Source organism: Lucilia sericata, unplaced genomic scaffold (genome assembly GCF_015586225.1).
Source record: "Lucilia sericata isolate MDLA Ls3-8-SP2 unplaced genomic scaffold, ASM1558622v1 Contig000447F_arrow, whole genome shotgun sequence".
NCBI classification, from domain to species: Eukaryota; Metazoa; Arthropoda; class Insecta; order Diptera; family Calliphoridae; genus Lucilia; species Lucilia sericata.
Genome location: NW_023994462.1, coordinates 56929 through 80901, shown reverse-complemented (window position 1 = coordinate 80901; position 23973 = coordinate 56929). Strand labels below are relative to the sequence as shown.

General features: G+C 29.2%; 4 protein-coding genes across 6 annotated transcripts in view; 2 read left to right on the top strand and 2 right to left on the bottom strand.

Moving 5' to 3' along the window:
- LOC119604951 (putative transcription factor capicua) overlaps nucleotides 1-14386 on the bottom strand; it is a 50953-nt gene extending 36567 nt beyond the window's left edge. The window contains exons 1-3 of one of the 2 annotated variants that reach the window (XM_037957870.1): nucleotides 14018-14386; nucleotides 11527-11814; nucleotides 712-810 (exon numbers count right to left, since the gene is read on the bottom strand). The gene's annotated coding sequence lies outside the window, so the exon portion shown is untranslated. The remainder of the gene's footprint in view (nucleotides 1-711; nucleotides 811-11526; nucleotides 11815-14017) is intronic. The other variant, XM_037957871.1, reaches the window with a different exon arrangement.
- Nucleotides 14387-15737: 1351 nt separating this feature from the next.
- Nucleotides 15738-19616, top strand: LOC119604962 (thiamine transporter 1-like). Its single transcript, XM_037957891.1, has 6 exons — nucleotides 15738-17059; nucleotides 18001-18083; nucleotides 18179-18480; nucleotides 18541-18866; nucleotides 18933-19174; nucleotides 19227-19616. The coding sequence occupies exons 1-6, from the start codon at nucleotides 16937-16939 to the stop codon at nucleotides 19492-19494; spliced, it is 1344 nt and encodes a 447-aa protein (XP_037813819.1). The 5' UTR covers nucleotides 15738-16936; the 3' UTR covers nucleotides 19495-19616.
- Nucleotides 19617-19753: 137 nt separating this feature from the next.
- Nucleotides 19754-21911, top strand: LOC119604964 (thiamine transporter 2-like). Of its 2 annotated transcripts, none has more exons than XM_037957894.1 (6): nucleotides 19754-20127; nucleotides 20196-20278; nucleotides 20341-20642; nucleotides 20712-21025; nucleotides 21095-21350; nucleotides 21405-21435. In XM_037957894.1, the coding sequence occupies exons 1-5, from the start codon at nucleotides 20005-20007 to the stop codon at nucleotides 21347-21349; spliced, it is 1077 nt and encodes a 358-aa protein (XP_037813822.1). In that variant the 5' UTR covers nucleotides 19754-20004; the 3' UTR covers nucleotide 21350; nucleotides 21405-21435. The 2 variants fall into 2 exon arrangements, with proteins under 2 accessions (XP_037813822.1, XP_037813821.1); XM_037957893.1 differs by having other exon boundaries at nucleotides 19756-20127; nucleotides 21095-21336; nucleotides 21405-21911.
- Nucleotides 21912-21921: 10 nt separating this feature from the next.
- On the bottom strand, nucleotides 21922-23625 carry LOC119604963 (inactive peptidyl-prolyl cis-trans isomerase shutdown-like). The gene is made up of 2 exons (XM_037957892.1): nucleotides 23426-23625; nucleotides 21922-23350 (listed from the first exon to the last, which is right to left on the bottom strand). The coding sequence occupies exons 1-2, from the start codon at nucleotides 23482-23484 to the stop codon at nucleotides 22045-22047; spliced, it is 1365 nt and encodes a 454-aa protein (XP_037813820.1). The 5' UTR covers nucleotides 23485-23625; the 3' UTR covers nucleotides 21922-22044.
- Nucleotides 23626-23973: the final 348 nt, after the last annotated feature.

Below are 23973 nucleotides of genomic sequence, written 5' to 3'. Positions count from 1 at the left end.
ATGTTTATGTATAACAGATATAACAAATATATTTCTCTGAAAGTTTTTTATAACAGTTTTCCTATAAAAATGGATGTATAATAGTTTACACCACAGATTTTTGTTTGTATAACAGTTTATTTTATAGAAAATAATTTGTGTAACAGTTTTTCTATAAAAAAATACTTGTTACACAAGTAAACTTTCAGAAACCTTGAAAAAAATTTGAAGAAATATTTTTTATAACAGTTTCATTCTATAAAAAATCATTTATTATAATAATCTTGTTTTATAGAAAATATTTTGCATTAATTTAGTTTTCCATCCCTGCTAAAAAAAATTTTAATTTTAATTATTATTAAAATATTTATAGATTTTACAACAGCACAGTGATTGCACATTTTTATTTAATTATGAAAATTTAAATAAAAAAATCGGTGGCGTCGGTGACAGTCGCCCCTGAGCAAAAAAATTTATTAAATTTATTTAATTTTTTACTTTTTTTGATTAATTCATATTTAGAAAACAAAAAAATAGATTGTATGCTTATCAGTGAAAACAAAAATGTCTAAACCGGCACGGTACCGCTGGGAACATGGAACCTAATCTTAATATAGAAAAAAAAAAAACAACAGCAAAAACAAAAATCTTACGCGATTATTTAAAATTCTAACTCTACCTTAAAAATACAGACAGACGACGACTACCAACAGTCGTTGTATATTATTTTACCTTCTCCTCCTTTCCGTCACTGTGTACAAAATGATTTAAAAATCTTGTTGGTGTTTTTGTTCCTATAAGACCAGCCAGCTGTTGCTATTATTGTTGTTGCTAAAATAAAAATAAAAAATAATAAATAAATAAAAATAAAAAAACATGTAAAAAAACAACAATAACTACAAAAATATAATTATATTTATTGAAATAAATGCAATAATGCCGTATTTTCATTTCAATACACTCGAACACTCACACACACACACTAGAGAATGGGAGAATGAGACATTTTGGCTCTACTTTTATTGTACCTATGTATATTAGAGTACAAACCTAGAATTATATACCCGCTAAATATTTTTTGCCGAATTCAGTCAGACATCTTATCGAGTTTGCCTAAAATGTTATCTTTGTATCCGATATTGTTAGGAAAACATTAAAAAAAATTTGGATCAGATATCGTAATTCTTATTGGAAAGTTTGAAAACTAATTTTCTAGGAAAATTCTGAAAGGTAGCGATTAAAATTTCCACAATATCAGATATTGATTTCCAAAAATTAACTATGCTGTTAAGGATCTAAAAAAAATTAGATAATTCTCTAAATTATTCCATAAATAGATGATGTTCCTGTAATATCAGATTTCCAACAAAATGTCCTCAGATAATGTATAGTGGGTAGAGTGTGATTGTTGATTATTTATAACTATTTTAATTATAGACTATAAAAATCTACAAACATACATTCATTCATACCTCTGTATGTAGTATAAGTGTTTGTATATATTTTAAATATGTACTTATTAATTTTAATCTTAAAAATATACATATAAACTAATATTTTTACTTGACACTGTATCTACAAACGTATGAATGTATGTAATACATACAGTTCTATCAGTCAGTCTGACTAACCTGAAGTGTTTTGATATATTTTAAGTGTGTACACTCAAAAAATATAAATAATACTCTTGTATTTAAAATCTACAACTAAATTAAAACTTAATTGCCAAGAATTTATAATTGTTAATAGAGAATAAAATAGGTGGGTCACCTTACACGTGTATATGTACGTATGTATCCAGTCCAGCCTTAAGAATAAACAAAACTTATTATAATATTGTACATATGATAATCGTCCGATATAAATATCCCTAGGTGACACATTTTTGATTGAAAACTTTTCAATGATCGATAAACTAACCTCTAAATAATCCAAAGTAATATGTTTGTTGTTAAGTCTTCTTTAAAATATTCACTGTATCATTATTTGGCTTGATTTCTTTAAAGAAAAGAAACATTATAGGCACTCCGCAAAGACGTGTGTAAATTTTGAAATAGAAGCTCTTACAGTCATGAAATTACATTCTAACTTCAAAACCATACAATTACTTTGACATTACGATCTGTAGAATAGGATTTAGGCCTATAGGACGTTAGAATCAATAGAGGTTTGGGGTTTCACCTTTGACTTTTGAACAAAATTAAATAAATGATTCTGCAACCGTTCTATAGAATGAAATCGAACCTCTACTCACTCTTCTAACGTACCACTTAGGGATCCATAGCAACATTCAAGGCATTCCGCGGTCATAAAATTACATTCTAACTTCAAAACCCTGCAATTGTTTCGAAAGTGCGAGCTGTAGAACCTTGAACCATATAATCAATAGATGTATGGGGTTCCCTAAGATCAATTGAATTCATCAAAGGTCCATTTGACCTTTGACATCTGTAAAAATAGGATATATTTTTAACCAAACCCAAACCGTATACTTGTCTGAACTGTAAATTTAATCCAATTTTTTTTTAATTCAAACAAAGAATACAATTATCAATGGTTTCTATTTAATCTAGAAAATTTCAATATTATTCTGATTTAAAGTGTTTTTTACTACCAAATTTAAACACTACTGGTTCAAGATTATTTTTGTATATTTAGATCAATGGTTGATTGGTTTTTTACTATAACGTAAGAGTATGTGTTTTAGAATTAATAAAAATATGGTATATGTTTGAAAAAAGAAGAGAATAAAGAGAAAAAATAACAACAATAAAAACACCAGAAACCAAAAAAAAACTACAATAACAAGAAGTAAGTTAGTGAATAATAACAAAACTACCCGTTGTCGTACTAAAACCCAAAACCGGTTCAGCTAATAATTCACGATCACAAAAAATACAACTTGTATTCTGTCTGTCTGTGCCTTTGTCTGTCTGACTCTCTGTTTAATGATTTGACTGTTTGCCTTCTAATGTGTATGAATCCAAGTAGTATATCTGATCTTGGACGTATTTTTTTACTACTACTATACATAATCCCAATACATTTACTACTATTATGTGGATACTCTAAACTCTAAACGAAAATATAACAAAAACTTCTTTAACGTACAAGAAGAAGAGTTCGATTGGTAACTTGCTGATGCTGCTAAAAACATGATTTTAAAGTCTTAAAAAAATAATAAATAATAATAAAAAGCATCATTATATTTATTATTACAGCAGCTTGTATACAGTGAGTTTTAAAAGTTAAAAAAAGTAGCATAATCAGCTGATTAATTATGCATGTACAAGATGTCTTCATGTTGTTAGCCTAAGGCTTTGTATTAACGTGTTTAATGATGAAAATACACTTTCCGATCAAAAATTCGTCTACATTTTTGTATTTTTGAAAGATCTTTTTTCAGGGATGTAAATAGAACATTTTTTAGTTCATTAAAATGCACCTATATACAAATATACACAGCTGACGAAGAATGCAATCACTGCAAGTATTTTTATTTTTACTATAAATAAAACTTTTTTAATGCTATTACAATTACGAGGCACAAGCATGCATGATCTTGTATTTAATAAGTTCAGTATGTTTGTTCAGACATAAATATGTATGTGTGTAATCCTTACAGTTACAACCAATAAGAATCTTACAAGTGGCAAAGTTTTCAGATTTTCAGAAATGTTTTAAACCATCAAAGAAGATTGAAATATCTAAGACGATATAGCTATACGTCTTTCAATCTGTCTATTAAATCTTTATTGATACAGTTTGTTATTGAAAACCCTAGACCCCATATAGCGTCTATACTTCATAAGTTTAAAGATCGTAATAAGCCCAAAACCTTATCAATTCTTCAGTTGTTTATGTTGTTTTGACAAAATTTGGCATAATCGAGAATAACACTTTAACTTTAATAAAGGCAATCATACCGCTCGCTTTTTACAGAATTTTATTCCGATCTGAAGAGAAAATATTGCCTCCCGATCTGAAGATAAAATATTGTCTTATTTTTTTTAAAAGCAGTTTATTACAAGACAAAAAAATTAGGCCAGATTATACAGTTAGTTTCCAGGGAAGAAATTGTACATACTTAAGTTTTGAACATTTCATATAATTTTTAAAACTCAAGTACAAACTTCTTCATTTATGGCGAACTGTAAAATCGGGCCTAATAAAAACCAAAACAAAATATGATTTTTTCCAATTTAAAGTTTTCCTAAAATAATCATAAAACTTTTAGTAATATGGCATACACCTTTAGTGTACCATACTACCTTTTACTAACTGTACCTTTGGTTGGGGCGAGGGGAAACACTACAAAGCAATAATATTTACTACAAACATTTTGGAGTTTGGTACGAGTAGTAAAATAACTGGTTTTCTGTATCAGTGTTTGTATTTAATTTTTTTGACATTAGTTTGAAATAAAAAAACAGAGTTTTTGAAATCAAAGAAACCAGTAACAGAATAATAGAAAAAACAACAAGAATAACACAAAATAAAAAAAAAACAAATCATGCCTAAGTTTATTTGCTACTGGTCTTGAGCATGATGGGAAAAGACAGAGAAATTAAGCTATTATTTCTTTTTTTTGAGGATGGGGAATTTTAAAATTATTGAATGTTTTTGAAAAAAAAAAAAAAAATAGAATTTTAATGATTGAATTTAGTGATTGCGATTTTAAATAAAATAAATAATCATAAAAACGTGTGAAATATGCAATTTGTTAAAAAAAAAAGTGTGTGAAAATTTAAATTTTTACAATTTTTTTTTTTTTTTTGGAAATTTTAAAATTTTACTGAAATTTAAAATTTTTTGCGTATTTTTAGCGGCTAGTCTATAGTCTAGTCTATGGTCTAGTCTAGTCTAGTCTATAGTCTAGTCTATAGTCTAGTCTATAGTCTAGTCTATAGTCTAGTCTAGTCTAGTCTATAGTCTAGTCTATAGTCTAGTCTATAGTCTAGTCTATAGTCTAGTCTATAGTCTAGTCTATAGTCTAGTCTATAGTCTAGTCTATAGTCTAGTCTATAGTCTAGTCTATAGTCTAGTCTATAGTCTAGTCTATAGTCTAGTCTATAGTCTAGTCTATAGTCTAGTCTATAGTCTAGTCTATAGTCTAGTCTATAGTCTAGTCTATAGTCTAGTCTATAGTCTAGTCTATAGTCTAGTCTATAGTCTAGTCTATAGTCTAGTCTATAGTCTAGTCTATAGTCTAGTCTATAGTCTAGTCTATAGTCTAGTCTATAGTCTAGTCTATAGTCTAGTCTATAGTCTAGTCTATAGTCTAGTCTATAGTCTAGTCTATAGTCTAGTCTATAGTCTAGTCTATAGTCTAGTCTATAGTCTAGTCTATAGTCTAGTCTATAGTCTAGTCTATAGTCTAGTCTATAGTCTAGTCTATAGTCTAGTCTATAGTCTAGTCTATAGTCTAGTCTATAGTCTATAGTCTAGTCTATAGTCTAGTCTATAGTCTAGTCAGTCTATAGTGTAGTCTATAGTGTAGTCTATAGTGTAGTCTATAGTGTAGTCTATAGTCTAGTCTATAGTCTAGTCTATAGTCTAGTCTATAGTCTAGTCTATAGTCTAGTCTATAGTCTAGTCTATAGTCTAGTCTATAGTCTAGTCTAGTCTATAGTCTAGTCTAGTCTAGTCTATAGTCTATAGTCTAGTCTAGTCTATAGTCTAGTCTAGAGTCTAGTCTATAGTCTAGCCTAGTCTATAGTCTAGTCTATAGCCTAGTTTATAGTCTAGTCTATAGTCATTAATATTTAAAAAGTACTTTTTTTGTTATAAGTTAGTACTATTTCGAAGTTCTAATTTCCAATGTCTGCAACAGATTGTTCTATTTTATTGTTCGCGGATTTGGGTCGCGGATATGGGATTTTAAATTCAATTTTTTTATTGAGGTCATCAGACAACCACATATCACTACTGGGTCATTTTAATAAAAAATAAAATCAGTATATAATTAAAACAAGTAAGAAATTATAGTCGGGCGTGGCCGACCATATGATACCCTACACCAATTGCGAATATTAAATATTTCAATAATGAAGCATTTCTGTTAATATTATATAGGTTCCAAATAATGTCTGTTCATGTTCGGTTGTATGCTGACTAGGAGAAATAAAAGACCGATTTCAATAATTTTCAACAGCCATCGTCAGTGGATCCAGAGAATAGTATGTGACCCATTTTAACAAATTATATTCAAAATTGCGATCTGTTGCGTGCACAACCTTGTGTCACGGTCACAAAGACGGAAACATCACCACATTGTGCCGACATTTGGATAGATAGTAGTATATTAGACGTAGTTAAAAGATAAACTGCCGAAATCGGAAGGTCCGGATGTATGGGGGCTAAGGCAGAAATTGAGCCGATCCTTATAAAATGTATGATTAGGAATTATCTATATACAAGTATAAAAATGAATGTGTGTTTGTTTGTATGTTTATATGTTTGTATGTTTGTGTGTTTATATGTTTGTATGTTTGAACGTTATAGATTACTAAACGGCTGAACCGATTTTCTTCAAATTTTCACAGCACATTCCTGTATGTCTGGCAATAGGCTACTTTTTATTTCCGATCATGGCGAAAAATGACAGTGTTATTTATAATTATATCAAACTTAAAATAATGCCCAATCTTTATAAAAATCGACAATGTTATTTATAATTATATCAAACTTAGTTGTGCCGATTTTTGGAGAGATAGTAGTATATTTGACAAAGTTATGAGCTAAAAGGCCCAAATCGGAAGGTCGGCTTATATGGGGGCTAGGGCAAAACTTGGACCGATCCCTATAAAATTTATTGTTGGGAATTATGTTTATATAAAACTCATTTGTGCCAAATTTCATCGTGATACTAGTGTTTATAAGTGAATTGTGGACATTCAAGTCATTTTCTGAGGGGGGCTTTGTATGGGGGCTAGGGTCAAATAATGACCGATCCTGACGAAAATCACTAGAATTATTAAGACATATATAAAACTAAATTTTTCCAATTTTTGTAGAAATAGTAGATCATTTAACATAATTATGAGGTCAAAATACCTATTCGGGGGGTCCGGTTGTATGGGGGCTAGGTGAAATAATGGACCGATTTCAACCATTTTCAATAGCGTTCGTTCTTGGACCAAGAGAAGTGCATGTTTCAAATTTCATCAAATTATCTCAAAAATTGCGACCTGTAGAGTGCGCACAAGGTTTACATGGACACACAGACAGACAGACAGACGGACGGACGGACAGACGGACATAGCTTAATCGACTCAGGAAGTGATTCTGAGCCGATTGGTATACTTTAAGGTGGGTGTAGGACCAATATTTTTTGGTGTTACAAACATCAGCACAAACGCATAATACCCTCCCCACTATAGTGGTGTAGGGTATAATTATTAACAATATTTTAGAAAATTTTTAATATTTAAGAAATTCCCAACTTCAGCTATTTAATACTAAAATAAATATTAAAAATTTCCTTATTTAAACTATTCTTAGTAATTTGTATTATTTTTTTTTTTTAATTTCTTGCTGCAATTTTATGTCATAACATTTTTGTATGAATAAAAAAAGCTAGTTATTTGATTTCTGGGTTTTCCTAACAGAAATCGTAGTACTACTATGGATTTGTGTGGTGGTGATGTTGCTCTGATGTGACGATGGTGGTGATTGTAGTGGTTGATGACTATATCACTTTGCCTGTGGCTAAATATTATTAAGTTCGTGTCAAAGAGTTTGTGTTGTCGAGTGAAATACTCTAGACGTTACTGGACAGAGCAGAGCAGTTAAACAGGTTCAGGTACCTGAAATCTCGTAGTCATACATAATAAAAAATACTATAAAATACAAATTCTATGTAGTCAAGAGACTCGATTAAATTTCGAACAGACATACACACACACATAAATAATCATTTGTGGTCAGAGTCTTGATGCAGACAAAATACTTAAATGTTTATTGTTTTATTATACAATTATTTTTTATTTGAATGAAAACTAAAAGTGTTTCGGATTACAAATGAAAATTTCTAGTTTTTTTTACTAGATTTTTGTGAATTAACTAGAGGTCTATAGGTTTACGTAGTAGTGTAATTTGTCTGTGTTGCTTTGCTGTAACAACCATATACCCCGACGTCGGTCTAATAGTCTGTATTTCTTTTTGTTTAACAGCGTTTTGTATTGTATATTTATTTATAATTTATTATAATTTGTATTAGTTGTTTTTGTTGTTTATTTTATTGTTAATAGCGTGTGCATTGTTATAGTATTTCCATCTTAATGATTATTTGACATTGAATTGAAAAACAACGATTGATTCAAAAAAAAAGGCCTGAAAGAGCTAAACTTATAATTAACGACATGCATAATAGAAACAAATAAAAAAGTCATATTTAAAATGTAAGCATTTAGTACTTTGAAACAATTTAAAATAAAAGCAAAAATATAACCTTAAAACCACTATTTTAAAATGTTTTTAATAATATTTAAAATATAATAATAATATTTAAATAACAAAAGAATAAACCAGATGAGTAAAACTCTAAAAAAAACGGCGGTTTACTATTTTAATAAGAAAAATGAATAGTTGTAAATATTACTAATAATTTCAAAATATTCTATAAATTGTTTCACCATAATTTCAGTCCAAGCATGGGAAACCACAATAAACTTCGAAGATTTATAAAAATGAATAAATTTCTATAATAATTATTGTACTTTGTTAGGTGAGAATATTTTTCTCGAAAATATATAAGAGTCATATTTATATTTATTAAAAACATATCGTCGATGCAACTATTATGGGAAAAGAATAAGACAATTTAGAGATTTTTATTTCAGTCTTCTCTTTTACTTTTACCATTAATTTTGCAAAATATTGTTGCAAACATGCGCAAAATCATAAAAACTCATAGTTTTACCATATTTTCGATAAAAACTCTTTTTCCAGATATTACAGTTAAAAATCTGGTTTACTCAGAAATTTGATCATGTCTCTCTCGTTTTTACATTAATTTCGGAGTTTTTCAATAGCAAAACATTGATCAAATATTTGGATCCAGAAAAAAACTATGATTTTCAAGAACTTGAACATATGGACAGAGAGTAATCGCTAAATGGGTTTCCAAAATTAAATAATATAACTTTCAGCCTCAAAGTAAACTATGATCCGAATCTGGATCCATGTTGGTGGGTGTAGGGACAATATTTTTAGGTGTTACAAACATCAGCACAAACGCATAATAGGGTATAATTAGATATTACATTTACAGTAAAATTGCGTGCCTTAGTTTAAACGATCTCGGAGAAGAATGGAGATATAACCTAGATAAAACACCTTGGACTTTCAGATGACACAACAAACGTTGTCAAAAATATCCAAAACGGACAGGATATCTCAAAAACTTGATGTGATGGAAAAGTTCGGATTCAATGAAGTTCAATTCTTTAGTAAAGTATACTTCGTTCCCTGAATTAAAAATTTGTTAGCCTGTGTTATTAGGGAAATGGCAAAAAGACGAAAATCAATCAAAGCACAAACAACTCTACATATACTTTAGCTTTATTATTCAATGTCTGGTTATTCGGAGGTGTAGGTGAGCAAAAGAGATAACAAGTGTTACTAGGTTCAAAGAGAAAAACTTAAAAAATACAACAAAAAAATAAAATACACAAAACCCAAAATAAAAACAAAAATATACAAGCAAAATAAAAACGAACGACGGACACGATTGTATTAAATGAATGAAATACAAAAGAAAATGTTGATGATGATTTTTTTCGTTCGATTGTGTCTGGTTGGTAGGTACCCATTTAGTGTTGCCAGCAGTATTTGGTAAATAAAAGGATAGAGGTTTAAAAAATTGAGACGAATATAGAAACTTATATACTTTTTTGGTGTATTATTATAAATTAAGATATGAAACTTATTAGCAGATCTGCGGCAGAATAATAAAAATAGCTAAAAATAGAAAATTAGACCAAATAGATTTTTTTTGAAAAATAGGTACTCAATTCAAATAGAAATACAGTGGACGTCCAATAGTACGTATACTCTTTATTACGAATATCCAATAATACGAATGGCAAAATTGTTGCATTGTCTACTCTATAGTACGAATAAAGTCACAATTTTTCTGTTCGATAGTACGAATAACGCATTTTTTATGGGAATTTTGGTTTTATTTACGTATAAATGAAGTTTTTATTATGTTTTTATTTTATTTTTTCGGTATCATTCACCTTAAGCTCAGTAATTTTGAAGTTTTTTTGTATTTATTACAAGTGTTTTGTATTTTTAAAAATCCTATACACACAATTTACTGCATGTATATTTACAAATCAAGAATTATTTAGTGTTATTAATTTATTTTATTGGAATTTTGATCACCCAAGAAAATAAATTAAATTGGATGATAACGCCAATGAGGAAAGTATTTTATAAGTTCCCGACAATAACTCTGCTCAGAACAATATTGAAGCCTCAAAAGCGCTGTTATTGAAAAAGCCGTAAGAATCATTTTACAATGTAATAAACATCGATGTTAAACGATGGATTTTTTAATAAGTAAAATTTTATTTATATACATATGTATGTATGAACTGTTAATTTTGAAAGTAGTGTGACTCCACATTCCAAACAATGGGTTTAAGGATAACTATTCTAATTTTTAAAAGAAAATTATAAATTAGAGAATTGTGGTATATTCCATTCAAGTTTCTAATAAAAGTTTCATGTAATCTGAACATTTTAATACATTTTAGAACACATATGTAAATTGCAAATTGTCTTTGGCACACATCTTTTTAAAAACATTAAAATTTAAAACCTTCTACATATATCTCATTTCAACCATTGGACTCACGATACTTTCAAAATTAACAATTCATATACGTAAATATGTCCCTTTTATGCCTGTTTATGTACAAGAAGTTTATTTAAAATAATACACATTTATTATATTTTGTTCCGTTATGTAATTTTTCATGAAAAATAAAACAAAAATAAATAAAATCCAATATTTTATGTGTATTATTTGAATTTAAACATACAAAATGTGTTGTTCAATAATACGAATTTTTCGGTATTACGAAAGGGTCTGACACTATATAATTCGTACTAGTGGACGTCCACTGTAAGTAATTTTTAAACCTTTTTAAACAGCATTAGAAATTATAACATTTAAGTATATAATAAACATTAGTGCATTTTTACAATGTAACCCCTAAAAAACTTCAAAATGGCAATCCTTGCAAAGAAACGTCAGTATAGCAAAATCTCCGAAAACAAAAAAATACGCCTAATAGGTACTTTGGTGTAAAATTGTATAGTTCTAAAACTTAATGCAAATTTTACACTCACAGCAATTTTTAATATAATTTCATTAATCTATTAGATTAGATAGAAATAAAAATAAACTTTTTTTGTATAAAGAAACAAAATAGGTATACTAAAGCTTTTTTTGAACAGCAAAATTGGCTTTACTGTTGTAATATTTTTACAGAAGCTAGGTATGTACCTATGAACATATTATTTATAACTTACCTTGTTTTTAATTTGATGATTAATTTAGCTGATTATAATGTTGTTCGATTTAGCAGTTTAGTTTTTTTTTCAGTTTATATTTAATTTGCATATAAATTTGTATTAACTGAAGTTTTCTTGCCTCCTGCAGCAATTTATTTATTTGTAAAAATCCACCGGAATTAAGTTTTTCACAATTTTTTCATTTTGTTTTTTATTTTGTTTATTTCTTTAAGTTAATTTGGGTTTATTCATAATTTTTATTTTATTAAATAAATTTTCACAATTTTATTTTAACTAGATGATTTACTTTAAATAAAAATTAAAAGAAAAATTGTAGAATATGCATTTTTGCATTTTACATTTTCTCACACAAACTCTCACACATACACACACAACATACACACAAATTATACGAGAAAAGAAAAAACACACATAATAAACATGAATGTTTTTGTTGATGTTGTTGTGATGGGGGACATGGGGCGGCAAAAACAACGACAGCTAGCTACACCAACGACACAACATGGTCATTGTTGACGTACATACATATGTGTATGCATTGTAGGAAGAACGAGTGTTAGTTATAAAATGAGTGAAATTCACAAAAGAGATTTGCGAAAAAGAGATTGGTTTGTTGTGTTTGCACGAGTGGGTATTCATTAAATTAAACAATTCTTCTTAATAAACTTGCTGTAAAAATTAAAATTTTATTTAATTATTAATCAATATAAACTATTTATTATACCACACTTTTTTGGTATTTAAAGTTATTTTTGCAGATAATTGTAGTTAATAAAGATATTAGTCACGAAGCTAGTAGCAAAGTTTTAAAATTATTTCCAATAATAACATGGCATTACAAAATTATTAAAAGTGAATTTACTCTACATGTGACTTTAGCACTTTGTAAGTCTAGTAGTTCATAACACCATTAAAAACGGATTTTAATTGTTGTCGGGGTTAAAAATTTGTACCTAAAATGTTTAATCCGATTTTATTTTTTTAATTACAATAGAAAGATAAAGCCTTCCACTTTAAAAAATGCTATACTATATATTTTTAAAATTAGGCCAAAACTATTAAAAAAGGTAAATTAGCTTATATAATTTTGTTAAAAACGGGTTAATATTGGCATTGATACAATATTTGGTAAAAATAGAAATCAACCGTTTTTTAGTAAAAAAAATTTAGAAATAAAATATAAAAAAATCGATTCAGTTCTTAATAACTCATGTTTTTACAGAAAAATGGTAGAAGAGTTTATCTTTCTATTGTGGATTCAAAAAATAAAGTAGAATTAATTAAAGGTAGGTATTAAAAATAAAATTTGTTAGGTCGGACAACTGAAAAACCGAAATTATTAAAATAATGCTTAAATTTACTTTTTTAACAAAATTGTTTTGGAAATAACGATAATAAACCATTGAAAATAGCAAATTTGTCATTATTTTCATAAATCATTTTTTCAGATACGCATATTTATTTCTACTATATAGGTACACAATACATACAATATCTACCCAAAATAACAACAATAGCAACAATATATGTATAAATATGTATGTACATAAGTGTACATATTTATTGTATATATAAAATACGAGTATCTATGTGTGAAGCTTTTTTTTTCATTTAGTATAAACTTTACCCGAGAATATTTTTCATCCATTCATTCAAGAAAATTGAAATGAGCAAATATTTTTCCAAAATAATATGTATAAAAAAACAACACACAATACACCGCAAAAAAAAACACACAAACATCCAACCCCACCTAACCCACCCACAAAACATAACAGTCAGCACGGCTGACTAACTAACTGACAGACTGACTATCAACTCTACTAGCATATTTGCCTTTTGCAATAACTTCAGATCCTACCTCCCCACACGGGCCGGGCCGCTCGCGTACTTTTTTAATGGTTCTATAAACAAATTTTATGTGTACTCGTCGTTATCGTTTTCGTTGTTGTCCGCCGTTCGTCGTCGTCGTCTTTTTTATTATTCACTTCATTCTAACCTCTTCTTGTTCTTCTTCTTTTAACCAACATCAACAACAGCAAAACCAACAACAATAACGTATTGGGGCACACGCTTTTTTGCTGTATTTTTTATATTTTTCTCTCGTTCTTTCTCTTTCTGCCTTTCTGTTTTCAATACATTCACATTGATAGCTGTAGCTGGTGTTTACAGTCCCCAACCCACCACTTGTTCGGTTCCACACTTTATTTTATATTCTTCTTCTTTCTATATATCAGAATATATACATTTGTACATATGTATATAAAAGTATGTCTGTTTATATGTCGATATGTATGATTGTATACTTCTTTTTTGTATTTCATTTGAATTTGTATACATTTTATTTTTATTATTGTGCTACACACACCCGACGGACATCGTAAGTATTTTGGAGTAAAATCCGTAAAAAAAGTTTTCTTCGTACTCACGCATTCACAAAAACAACACTCACATACACCTCGTATACATCATTTCGATTATAACTTACGCTCATACTAAAAATTTCTTAGCAAAAGGATTTCAATTGGATTTTTTCGGATAAGCTTTTTTTGCCCTTTAGAAAAATTGTATATATACACTTATTTATTATACACAACTCATTGTTATAACTGTTTTTTCTTTGTTTGTTTTATGTATTTAGAAAATTCTTTACTAATTTATAAGTTCACTGTTTAAAATTTCAATCTTTTTTTTATGATTTTTTCTTTATTTTCAATAACTTTTCACTTTGCATTCTATTTTTTCTATTTTTTATAGCTTACAAAACTATTTTACAAATTACCATATAAAACTATACTCCGAGAACGGTCCTCGCAACGAACCAGCTCAACGCAAAGTGAAGAAAATCAGGCAAGTAATAGCAGAAATCAGCGCCGACAAAATTTTTTGTGACGACGTCGTCTAACTAAAATATCTGCTGCTTTTGAATTAATGAATTTTTCTCATTTCAAAAAAATATGTACAACACAAAGTAGAAAAATATGTAAATAACAAAATTACTATTGATTAACTGAATACACCACTAAGAGCTGTTTCTAAGCTATTCTTAGCAAATAGTTTTTTGAAGTCGTTGTTTAACTAATTCATCAGCGGTCGACTAGTAGTAAAAGAGTACATTAAAAAACAACCTTGTTCATAAGCATTGCCAGAATTAACATATTAAGTAAAACCCGGATAAATTAAAGTTGGCAACTCTATAGTACAAATTTACCAAAAAGCTTTTTTATTCACGATTGGCACATGAACGTAAGTGAAAATTAAATTACGGACGTTATTTCAAAGAACATTTCACCTGTCCTTGAAAAATGAGTTTTTTTTTTGGAAATTTTACAAAATTAAGTGCTATTACATAATTTCGAGTTTTTTAAATTGCATTAAATAAATGTATGTATATAACCTGTGGTTTGTCGATTAGAAAAGTGGTTCGTGATAAAATTACAAAGCAAAATTAGAAAAAAAAAATCAATTTGATTTTTAATTTGTCTCGTAGGTTTTTTATTGATTTTAGGACCGAAGATTGAATTGGCTATCGAAAACTCTTCAGGTTCTGTATGAAAAACCATGCATTCACCAAATTCGATGAGTCCTTGCAGTGGGCGTATTGTTGAAATCTACATTATGAAAACATATTTTTATCACAATATGATAGAATAACTGTCTGCAATAAGTCCTCGTACACATATCCATCCAATGTGATTCTCATGAAATGGCCTTCACAGTGTTCTTAATATATTTTGTGATAAAATTATTTTACTTTCGGTCCTTTTCGGTTAATTTTTACATCATTATCAAATTAAAACTCTTATTGTCTTTCATCTTCTTGACTACACCGTGCTATGTCCAAGCCTAAAAGACATTTAAATTGAAAAAATCCTTAAATTTTTCACAACATCGATTTCCGCTAGTGGAAATATATATTTTTTTAATTTAAGAAATGTTTTCAAGATTAAAGAATACAAAATTCCATATTGAAGTAAATGTTTACTATTTATATCGCTTATTATGAAAAAGTAAATCCCAAACCAACCTTTTTTGTCCAGGTGTATTCATGCGCTTTAAAGTGTCAAAATCAGCTGGTTTTCTAAATTAACATTGGCAACTCAATTGGAGAAACAACTTTTTAAAAAGCTTTCAATTTGTTTACAAACTTTTAGAACACGTGCCTTTGTTGTTGTTGTTACTATTGTTGTCTATTCACTTGCTGCGAGCAAGAGAATTAAGAAATTTCTATACTAAAAACTTGTATAACGGCAATAAAACATATCTATAATTGTTTATTAGAGGCAAATTTCTATTTAATTCCAAAATATTTTTTACTGTAAAGTGTTTTTATTATAATTTTTATAAAAAATAACTGAAATATATAATTTCAAGATTAATTATTGTCTGTAGCGCAACATACAAGGCTAAAGTGTATAAACGAACGTATCTTAAGAATTTAACCTCCAATTTTCTCTCTTTTACAACTCACATTCTCGATGACATTGAATTGCATCAAAATTTGCTGTCACTGAGAAATGGAGAATTAAGTAAAATAAAAAAATAAACTACATATAGAATTTGTTTATTACCTAACAACAAATTCATAATACATAAATCTCATTGTTTTGTTCACAGATATAACGTTTTGTTAATAATAATTTTTCTTAAGAATTGCAATTTTTCCCATAAACAAATTATAAAAAAAAAGAAAGAAAACTACTCAAGTGTAGAGACGAGTATAATAAATAAACAAACAAACATTTATAATATTTGTTTTTGTTTTAATCGAATTATTCCATCTAACGAGTGATACGATTAGATAAAGTTTAAAATAAAGAAAAAAATAAGAAATCTGTAAAATATTAATTGTACTAAATAACGAGTCCGACGACTGTTTTACTCGTGATGTGGACTGGTGGTGGTGCTGCTTAATGTGTCTGTCTGTCTATCGGTGTGATTTTTTAGCAAAGAAAAACAAAAATAGAATCAAAATGTTACCGGCTTTTCAACAACGCGGTTATAGTGAAAAGGTCTACGGACTCATGCAACGTTTTGAGTGAAAAATTATACACGATCATCGTACGTTTCGTTTAATTTATTTTTTCTTTGACTTTTTTGTATAATATTTGATAACATTGCACATTTAACAACAAGCTGTTAATTTGGCACAATTTAAAAGAACGAACGAGTACCTAACAACTAATTCACTCCATTCAACTCGATTGACAATAACTGTCTTTTTATACGCGAACGAAGGTTCACCAGTTGTCTGGTGATGGTGTTATAGCGGTGGCTGTTCTATTCTAATGATTTTTAATTTTGATTGTTGTGTGGAGAAAACTATTCCAATATTTTTAATTGATTCAAAAATATAATATTGCTTTTTGATTGTTTCGTTGGTTGAAAGTGCACAAAGTATACATTAATGGGTTGGCTAAAGATCTCCTGTCTGTTGTGTGTTTTTGGATTTGTACGTGAAATACGTCCATCTGAACCATTTATAACAGAATATTTAGCTGGACCATGGCGCAATATAACAGAAGACCAGGTGAGTTTTCATCATAGAAATCCGTTATTTATAGATAGATAGATAGATAGATAGATAGATAGATAGATAGATAGAAAGATACATAGATAGATAGATAGATAGATAGATAGATAGATAGATAGATAGATAGATAGATAGATAGATAGATAGATAGATAGATAGATAGATAGATAGATAGATAGATAGATAGATAGATAGATAGATATATAGATAGATAGATAGATAGATAGATAGATAGATAGATAGATAGATAGATAGATAGATAGATAGATAGATAGATAGATAGATAGATAGATAGATAGATAGATAGATAGATAGATAGATAGATAGATAGATAGATAGATAGATAGATAGATAGATAGATAGGTAGATAAGATAGATAGATAGATAGATAGATAGATAGATAGATAGATAGATAGATAGATAGATAGATAGATAGATAGATAGATAGATAGATAGATAGATAGATAGATAGATAGATAGATAGATAGATAGATAGATAGATAGATAGATAGATAGATAAATAGATAGATAGATAGATAGATAGATAGATAGATAGATAGATAGATAGATAGATAGATAGATAGATAGATAGATAGATAGATAGATAGATAGATAAATAGATAGATAAATAGATAGATAGATAGATAGATAGATAGATAGATAGATAGATAGATAGATAGATAGATAGATAGATAGATCTATAAATAAATATTTTTTTGAATTAGAAACTATATTTTTGATTCCAAGAAAGTTGTTTCTACCTGCATAGATAAAACATCTTATATAAATAATCGTTTCTTTTGCCGAAGTCTTATTTTTAGTTAACGACATTTATAATTCTTCAGTACCAAATTTTGCTAATCATATATTTTTCTTCCATTGCCATTATCTAATTTATTATCTGTTTGTTTTGTTTTATGAATTTATGATACTCTCAGCTGAATCGTCAAGTCTATCCTATGGGTACTTATTCATATTTAGCACAATTGGTTGTGGTATTCCTGATAACAGATTTTTTACTGTAAGTTTTCAATCTTATCTAAATCAAAGACGTATAAAATTGTTTACCCAATGTCTAACTAATACTTGAAAATGTTCGTGTTTGAAAAATTGCAGTTATAAACCTTTGATAATAACAATGGGTGTAATGGGTATTATAATATGGAGTATGTTACTATGGACTACCTCACTGGAGGCCTTAATGACTCTGGAATTTTTCTATGGTACTTATATGGCAGCAGAAGTGGCATATTACACTTATATTTATGCCAAAGTCGATAAAAAACATTATCCCAAAGTAACGTCACACACAAGGGCGGCCATGTTTGCGGGCAAACTGGTGGCCAGTATATCGTCACAATTATTATTAACTTTTAATGTAATGGACTATCGTGATCTTAATTATATAACTTTGGCAAGTATGTCGAGGCAGCATTTAACATTTTCTTTTTCTAGTTTAATAATTGTTTTATTTTTAGCACAAATTATAGCAGCATTATGGGCATTTGTTTTGCCCAAGGTAGATAGAAGTTTATATTTTCATCGTAAGCCTTATGTAAGTGAAAACCCCACCGAAATCACCCCACCCTCGCAGTCTGTAGAAAATTGTAATGCGGACGATGAGAAATCGGATAAATTACTCTTGTCTTCACCAACAAAATTACTATGGTCACACTTTAGTAATGCTTATACAAATATTAAAGTTTTACAATGGTCCATTTGGTATGCAGTGGGTTTGTGTGGCTATTTACAGGTGATATCATATGTACAGTTGCTGTGGAAGGACATTAAACCTAATCCAGATGTAATTACAAATAAGTTAAAAACAATTTTTTAGTTAAATATTAATTTTTGGATCGTAATTTAATAGATTGCTTGGAATGGTGCTGTAGATGCCATATTTACCGCCTTGGCGGCTTTGTTTGCCTTAGGAGCTGGTTATATACATGGTGGTCGTTTAAAGTCTCGTGCTAGTCTGGTGGTATTGGCTATTTTATCGGCCCTAGAAGGTGGAGCCATTTTATTATGCTGCTGGACAGAAAATATTTTTGTTTCCTATGCTGGTTACATTATATTTGGAGCATTATATGCTTTTACTATTACAGTGGCAGGGTAAATATTTTAAATATGAAATATTTGCTATTAAACTGATTGTTCTTTTTAGTGCTGAGGTGGCCCGTTATTTAGAAGAAGATAGTTTTGGTCTAGTATTTGGCATTAATACTACTGTCGCTTTGGTTTTCCAGACAATCTTAACATTGGTGGTGATATCTGAATCTGGCTTTGCATTATCCCCTAAAGGCCAATTTACCGTTTATGCTTTTTATTTTATTGTCGTCGGTATTTTATATTTTATTTTCGTTATATTTGAATATTTTATGTCAAAAAGAACGAAGACAAGCAGCAGTGATCTTAGTGTAGAACAAGAATAGATGAATTATTGTTTTTATGATAAGTTAATAATGGTTAGTTAATTGGTAAAGACATATTTTGTTTTAAACTTTGTAAATAAATGCTAAAAGAAATATTTTAGAAAATATTAAGAAAATACATACATATGTGTGTTTATATGGTTTATAAATAAGTTGTTTATATTTTGTTTTCTAAACGTGTTAGTCCATTCTGCGATACGATTAGATAAAGATTAAAATACAACAAATGAAATCTGTTAAATGTGGTTGTGTGGCACTTCATATCAGTCGGTATGATTTTAAAAGAACAAACAAAAATAGAAACAAAATGTTACGGACTTGAAAAATCCGTTTATACTAAGAACACAAAATTTGGTTCATAACTATATAGTAGTTGATTGATTACAATGCTATAATTAGCTGCTCAATTATAACCCACAATTAATTGTTTTTCATTAATTACTATTGGATTTGCGAATAAAAGTAGTTTTGATTAATTCATTCATTGTAAAGAAAAATAAAGGAAAACAAATGGGTTGGCTTAAGATTTCCTGTCTATTGTGCGTTTTTGGTTTTGTGCGTGAAATACGCCCCTCAGAACCGTATTTAACAGAATTTTTGGCAGGACCATGGCGCAATATAACAGAGGAACAGGTAAATTATGGTTTATGTTCGATATTACAAAGTAAACATTGTTTCTATGCACTTCATAATAATCCCAGTTAAACCGTCAAATATATCCCATGGGCACTTACTCCTATTTAGCACAATTGGTGGTAGTGTTTTTGATAACCGACTTTTTACTGTAAGTTTCTTAGTAAACGCCAATAAAAGGATTACTAAACTCTAGCATAAAATACATTTTAGTTATAAACCTTTAATAATAACAATTGGTGTTATGGGCATTATAATATGGAGCATGTTGCTGTGGACTACCTCTCTAGAGGCTTTAATGGCGGTGGAATTTTTCTATGGCACTTATATGGCTGCAGAAGTGGCTTATTATACGTATATTTATGCCAAAGTAGATAAAAAACATTATCCCAAAGTAACCTCACACACCAGAGCAGCCATATTTGCCGGCAAGCTAGTGGCCGCTATATTGTCACAAATATTATTAACATTTAATGTTATGGATTATCGTGATCTTAATTATATCTCGTTGGCAAGTAGGTGTGATTTTACTTACATATATATGTATATATTTAGTTAGTTAATATTAAATCTGTAAATTACAGCACAAATTATAGCCACATTGTGGGCCTTTACATTACCCAAGGTTAATAAAAGTTTATATTTTCATCAAAAATCGAATGATGAAATAAATTCAGCTACTACAGCAGAGTTAGAAAGTCAATATAAGAATAATAACCAAACAGATAAACTACTTGTGGTTAAACCCATAAAATTGTTGTGGTCCCACTTTAGAAATGCCTATACAAACATAAAGGTTTTACAATGGTCCCTTTGGTATGCGTTGGGTTTATGTGGCTATTTACAAGTATTAACTTATGTACAGTTACTATGGAAAGAAATTGAAACTAATCCTGATGTAAGTACATATAATTATGTATTATAATTAAAAAATTATAATTTTTTTCATAACAAATATTGCTTTTAGTTAATTTGGAATGGTGCAGTAGATGCTTTATCCACCGCCTTAAGTGCTTTGTTTGCCCTAGCAGCCGGTTATGTTCAGTTTAGGCTCTTAAAGTCTTGTACTGGTTTTGTAGTTCTAGCCGTTTTATCTGCTCTAGAAGGCGGTGCTTTATTATTAAGCTGCTGGACAGAAAATATCTTTATTTCCTATACAGGTTATATTTTATTTGGAGCCCTATATGCTTTTACTATTACAGTGGCGGGGTATTTATTATAAAGTAACTTATACTTTTAATTATTTATTTGCAATTATATATTTATTTCTTTTTTAGTGCTGAGGTTGCTCGTTATTTGGAAGAGGACAGTTTTGGTTTAGTTTTCGGTATTAATACAATGTTTGCTCTTATTTTCCAGACAATCTTAACGTTGGTGGTAATATCCGATAACGGTTTTGCTTTAGCACCCAAAGAGCAGTTTAGCGTTTATGGATTTTACTTTATTGTCGTTGGTATTTTGTATTTAATTTTTGTTGTATTTGAATTTTTTCTAACAAAAACAACAAAGAAAAATGGTGAAATGAATTAAGAAATAAGACTACGCCAATTATGTCAAACAATAAAAAAAAGTTAATTAAAAAATAACAAAAAATTTTATTAATCCAATATATAATTAAGTTTAAATTAAGTAGTGTTTCAATCAAACAAAACTATACAACTTAACAAAATCGATCGGCTTAATAACTGGGGAATGTGTGGCTGTTCTGCGGAGTAAATTGCATTTCAAAATATCTATTTGTTAAAACGTTATTTATAAAAAATAATATAAATCTCTAGTACTTGAAAAAAAATCTTTTTTTATGCATATCTTAAAAATATGCACGTTTTCCTTGTAGACACACAAATGATTTATTAAAAAAAATAATAAAATGAATATTTTTAAAAATGAAAAATAAAACACGTACCATTTTTCTACTTATTTCTTTTTAGTTATCGTATAACTACTGTTATCCAAGGGATTGAGTGATAACTTCAAGTCTAATTGCTTCGCCAACTCATCAACCGTTTCTATTTCTTTATTAGTTAGACCAGCCGGTAATTTTAAATTATTTTGTTCTTCATCTTCCTTAAATTCACGCATTAATTTCATCATTTCCTCTTTCAATGTAAAAATGGCTGCATCACCATGATTGGCATTAGCATCATCAGTCTTTTGAACAGTTTTTATAATGCCCATGGCCTTTGTCCAAATTTTACGTTCATTTTCCTTATAGCGTTTATAGCGTTCATCCAAGATCTTTAGTTCTTTACCAATATCAAGATTTTGAGGTTCCATGTGTTGCGCCTTCACTAAGAGATGGCGAGCTTTTTCATATTCTCCTAACATTAGATAGGCTCTGCCCTCTTGAAATAGAGCTTTACAGGAGGGTTTATTATGGGTTAACTCACGGATTTCTTTGCACATTAAACAGGTCTTGCCTGGAGCATTAGTCTTATTATAGCAAACAGCTAGATTTGTATAAAGTTTTATTAAAAATGAGCTTTGTTCTTTCTCTTCCTGGTCATTGGCCAAACGACAGAATTTCAAAATATCTACTGCTTTTTCGAAGGCTCTGCAGGCATTACGATAAGTTCCCTGGCTAAAGAAATCCAAACCCTTCAAATGAATTTCCTTTACCTTGTCAATCACTATTGTAAACTTGTTACGATCTTGTTCGGCTATTTGTTGATCGGCGTCGATATCGCCCACCAAATTATAAGACACCAATTCAATTATGAATAGACCATCAGCCTTGGGTTTAACGCGTGGTGGACAACCCATTTCGCGAAATAGCAAGTGATAGGAAATTACAAATTGAGCATGTTCTCCTTTATGCATAGTGCGTACAGCTACTTCCAGGCCTTCCAACACCTCATTGCGACCCGTATAGAAACTGTAGGATGAACCACGCAGAAAACTCGAATCAAAAGGTGCGCCTTCACCTTCCCAGTAAGCATTATAACGTATACAAACTCTGGCATTATTCGGAACCACCGGTTCTTGTTCCAAGCCAACTTTTGTTATCTTTTTCCACACGTGTTCATTAACTTTTTGCATGCGCGGTTTTAAGTCTTCAAACGGTTCGGTCCAAGGTGACACCAACTCGTTGCGATCAAATGCATTTTTGCCATCATCTTGTTCATCATCAGAACCTATATTAAGTTCATCGTATATATCATTGGTAAATCCCTCATCGAAGTTTGTATTGATTTCAAAACTCGCTCCGCTACTTATGAGATCTCTATAGGAGTTTTTGTTTTCAATCAGGACAATGTTCTATTTCTATATTAGATAGATCTGACAAATGATTACTTACCCCAAGCAAAGTGGATCTTTTAAGAAATTGTTGGTAACAGGTATTCCATCATCTTCCATTTTAGTTGTGTAAAGAAAATTCTGCTTAAAATGTGTTCAGTCGTTTATTTCTTTGTCTTTATCTTTACGCTTGGAGCGTCTCAATTTGCATAGAGTGACAAATGCCTAGAGTAGAAACTCGTATAAGCTAAAAATTGCACAAAAGTGTAGGGTTTCATAAATCGAATTTTGGTTAAAAAATATTGTAAGTAAACTCTTTGCAAATAATTCGAAAAAAGTTCAGTAAAAATGAGGAAATTTTTCATAAATTGCAAAAAGTCGAAGGGTAAATTTTTACACAATTTTTTTACATTAATTTTGGCAGAGTTTCTCTTCTATATGATTGCTCTGTAACTAATTTATATTCTTCTTCTTTTTCGCATAAAAAAACGAAAAAGAACAAACTTGCCATAGTAAACAAATTTCAAATTGTATACAATTTTTGTTTGGTAAATTACTTTTAATGTTTAATTATAGCTTTTCGGATGGAAAATACAATTGTTTGGTGTT

Coding starts and splice junctions, on each gene's coding strand:
- LOC119604962 (XM_037957891.1), top strand. CDS start 16,937: ATGGGTTGGCTAAAGATCTCCTGTCTGTTGTGTGTTTTTGGATTTGTA. Junction 18,867..18,932: donor ACATTAAACCTAATCCAGAT/GTAATTACAAAT, acceptor GTAATTTAATAG/ATTGCTTGGAATGGTGCTGT. Junction 19,175..19,226: donor TTTACTATTACAGTGGCAGG/GTAAATATTTTA, acceptor TGTTCTTTTTAG/TGCTGAGGTGGCCCGTTATT.
- LOC119604963 (XM_037957892.1), bottom strand. CDS start 23,484: ATGGAAGATGATGGAATACCTGTTACCAACAATTTCTTAAAAGATCCA. Junction 23,351..23,425: donor AAAGATCCACTTTGCTTGGG/GTAAGTAATCAT, acceptor AAACTCCTATAG/AGATCTCATAAGTAGCGGAG.
- LOC119604964 (XM_037957893.1), top strand. CDS start 20,005: ATGGGTTGGCTTAAGATTTCCTGTCTATTGTGCGTTTTTGGTTTTGTG. Junction 20,128..20,195: donor GCAATATAACAGAGGAACAG/GTAAATTATGGT, acceptor TAATAATCCCAG/TTAAACCGTCAAATATATCC. Junction 20,643..20,711: donor TAATTATATCTCGTTGGCAA/GTAGGTGTGATT, acceptor TGTAAATTACAG/CACAAATTATAGCCACATTG.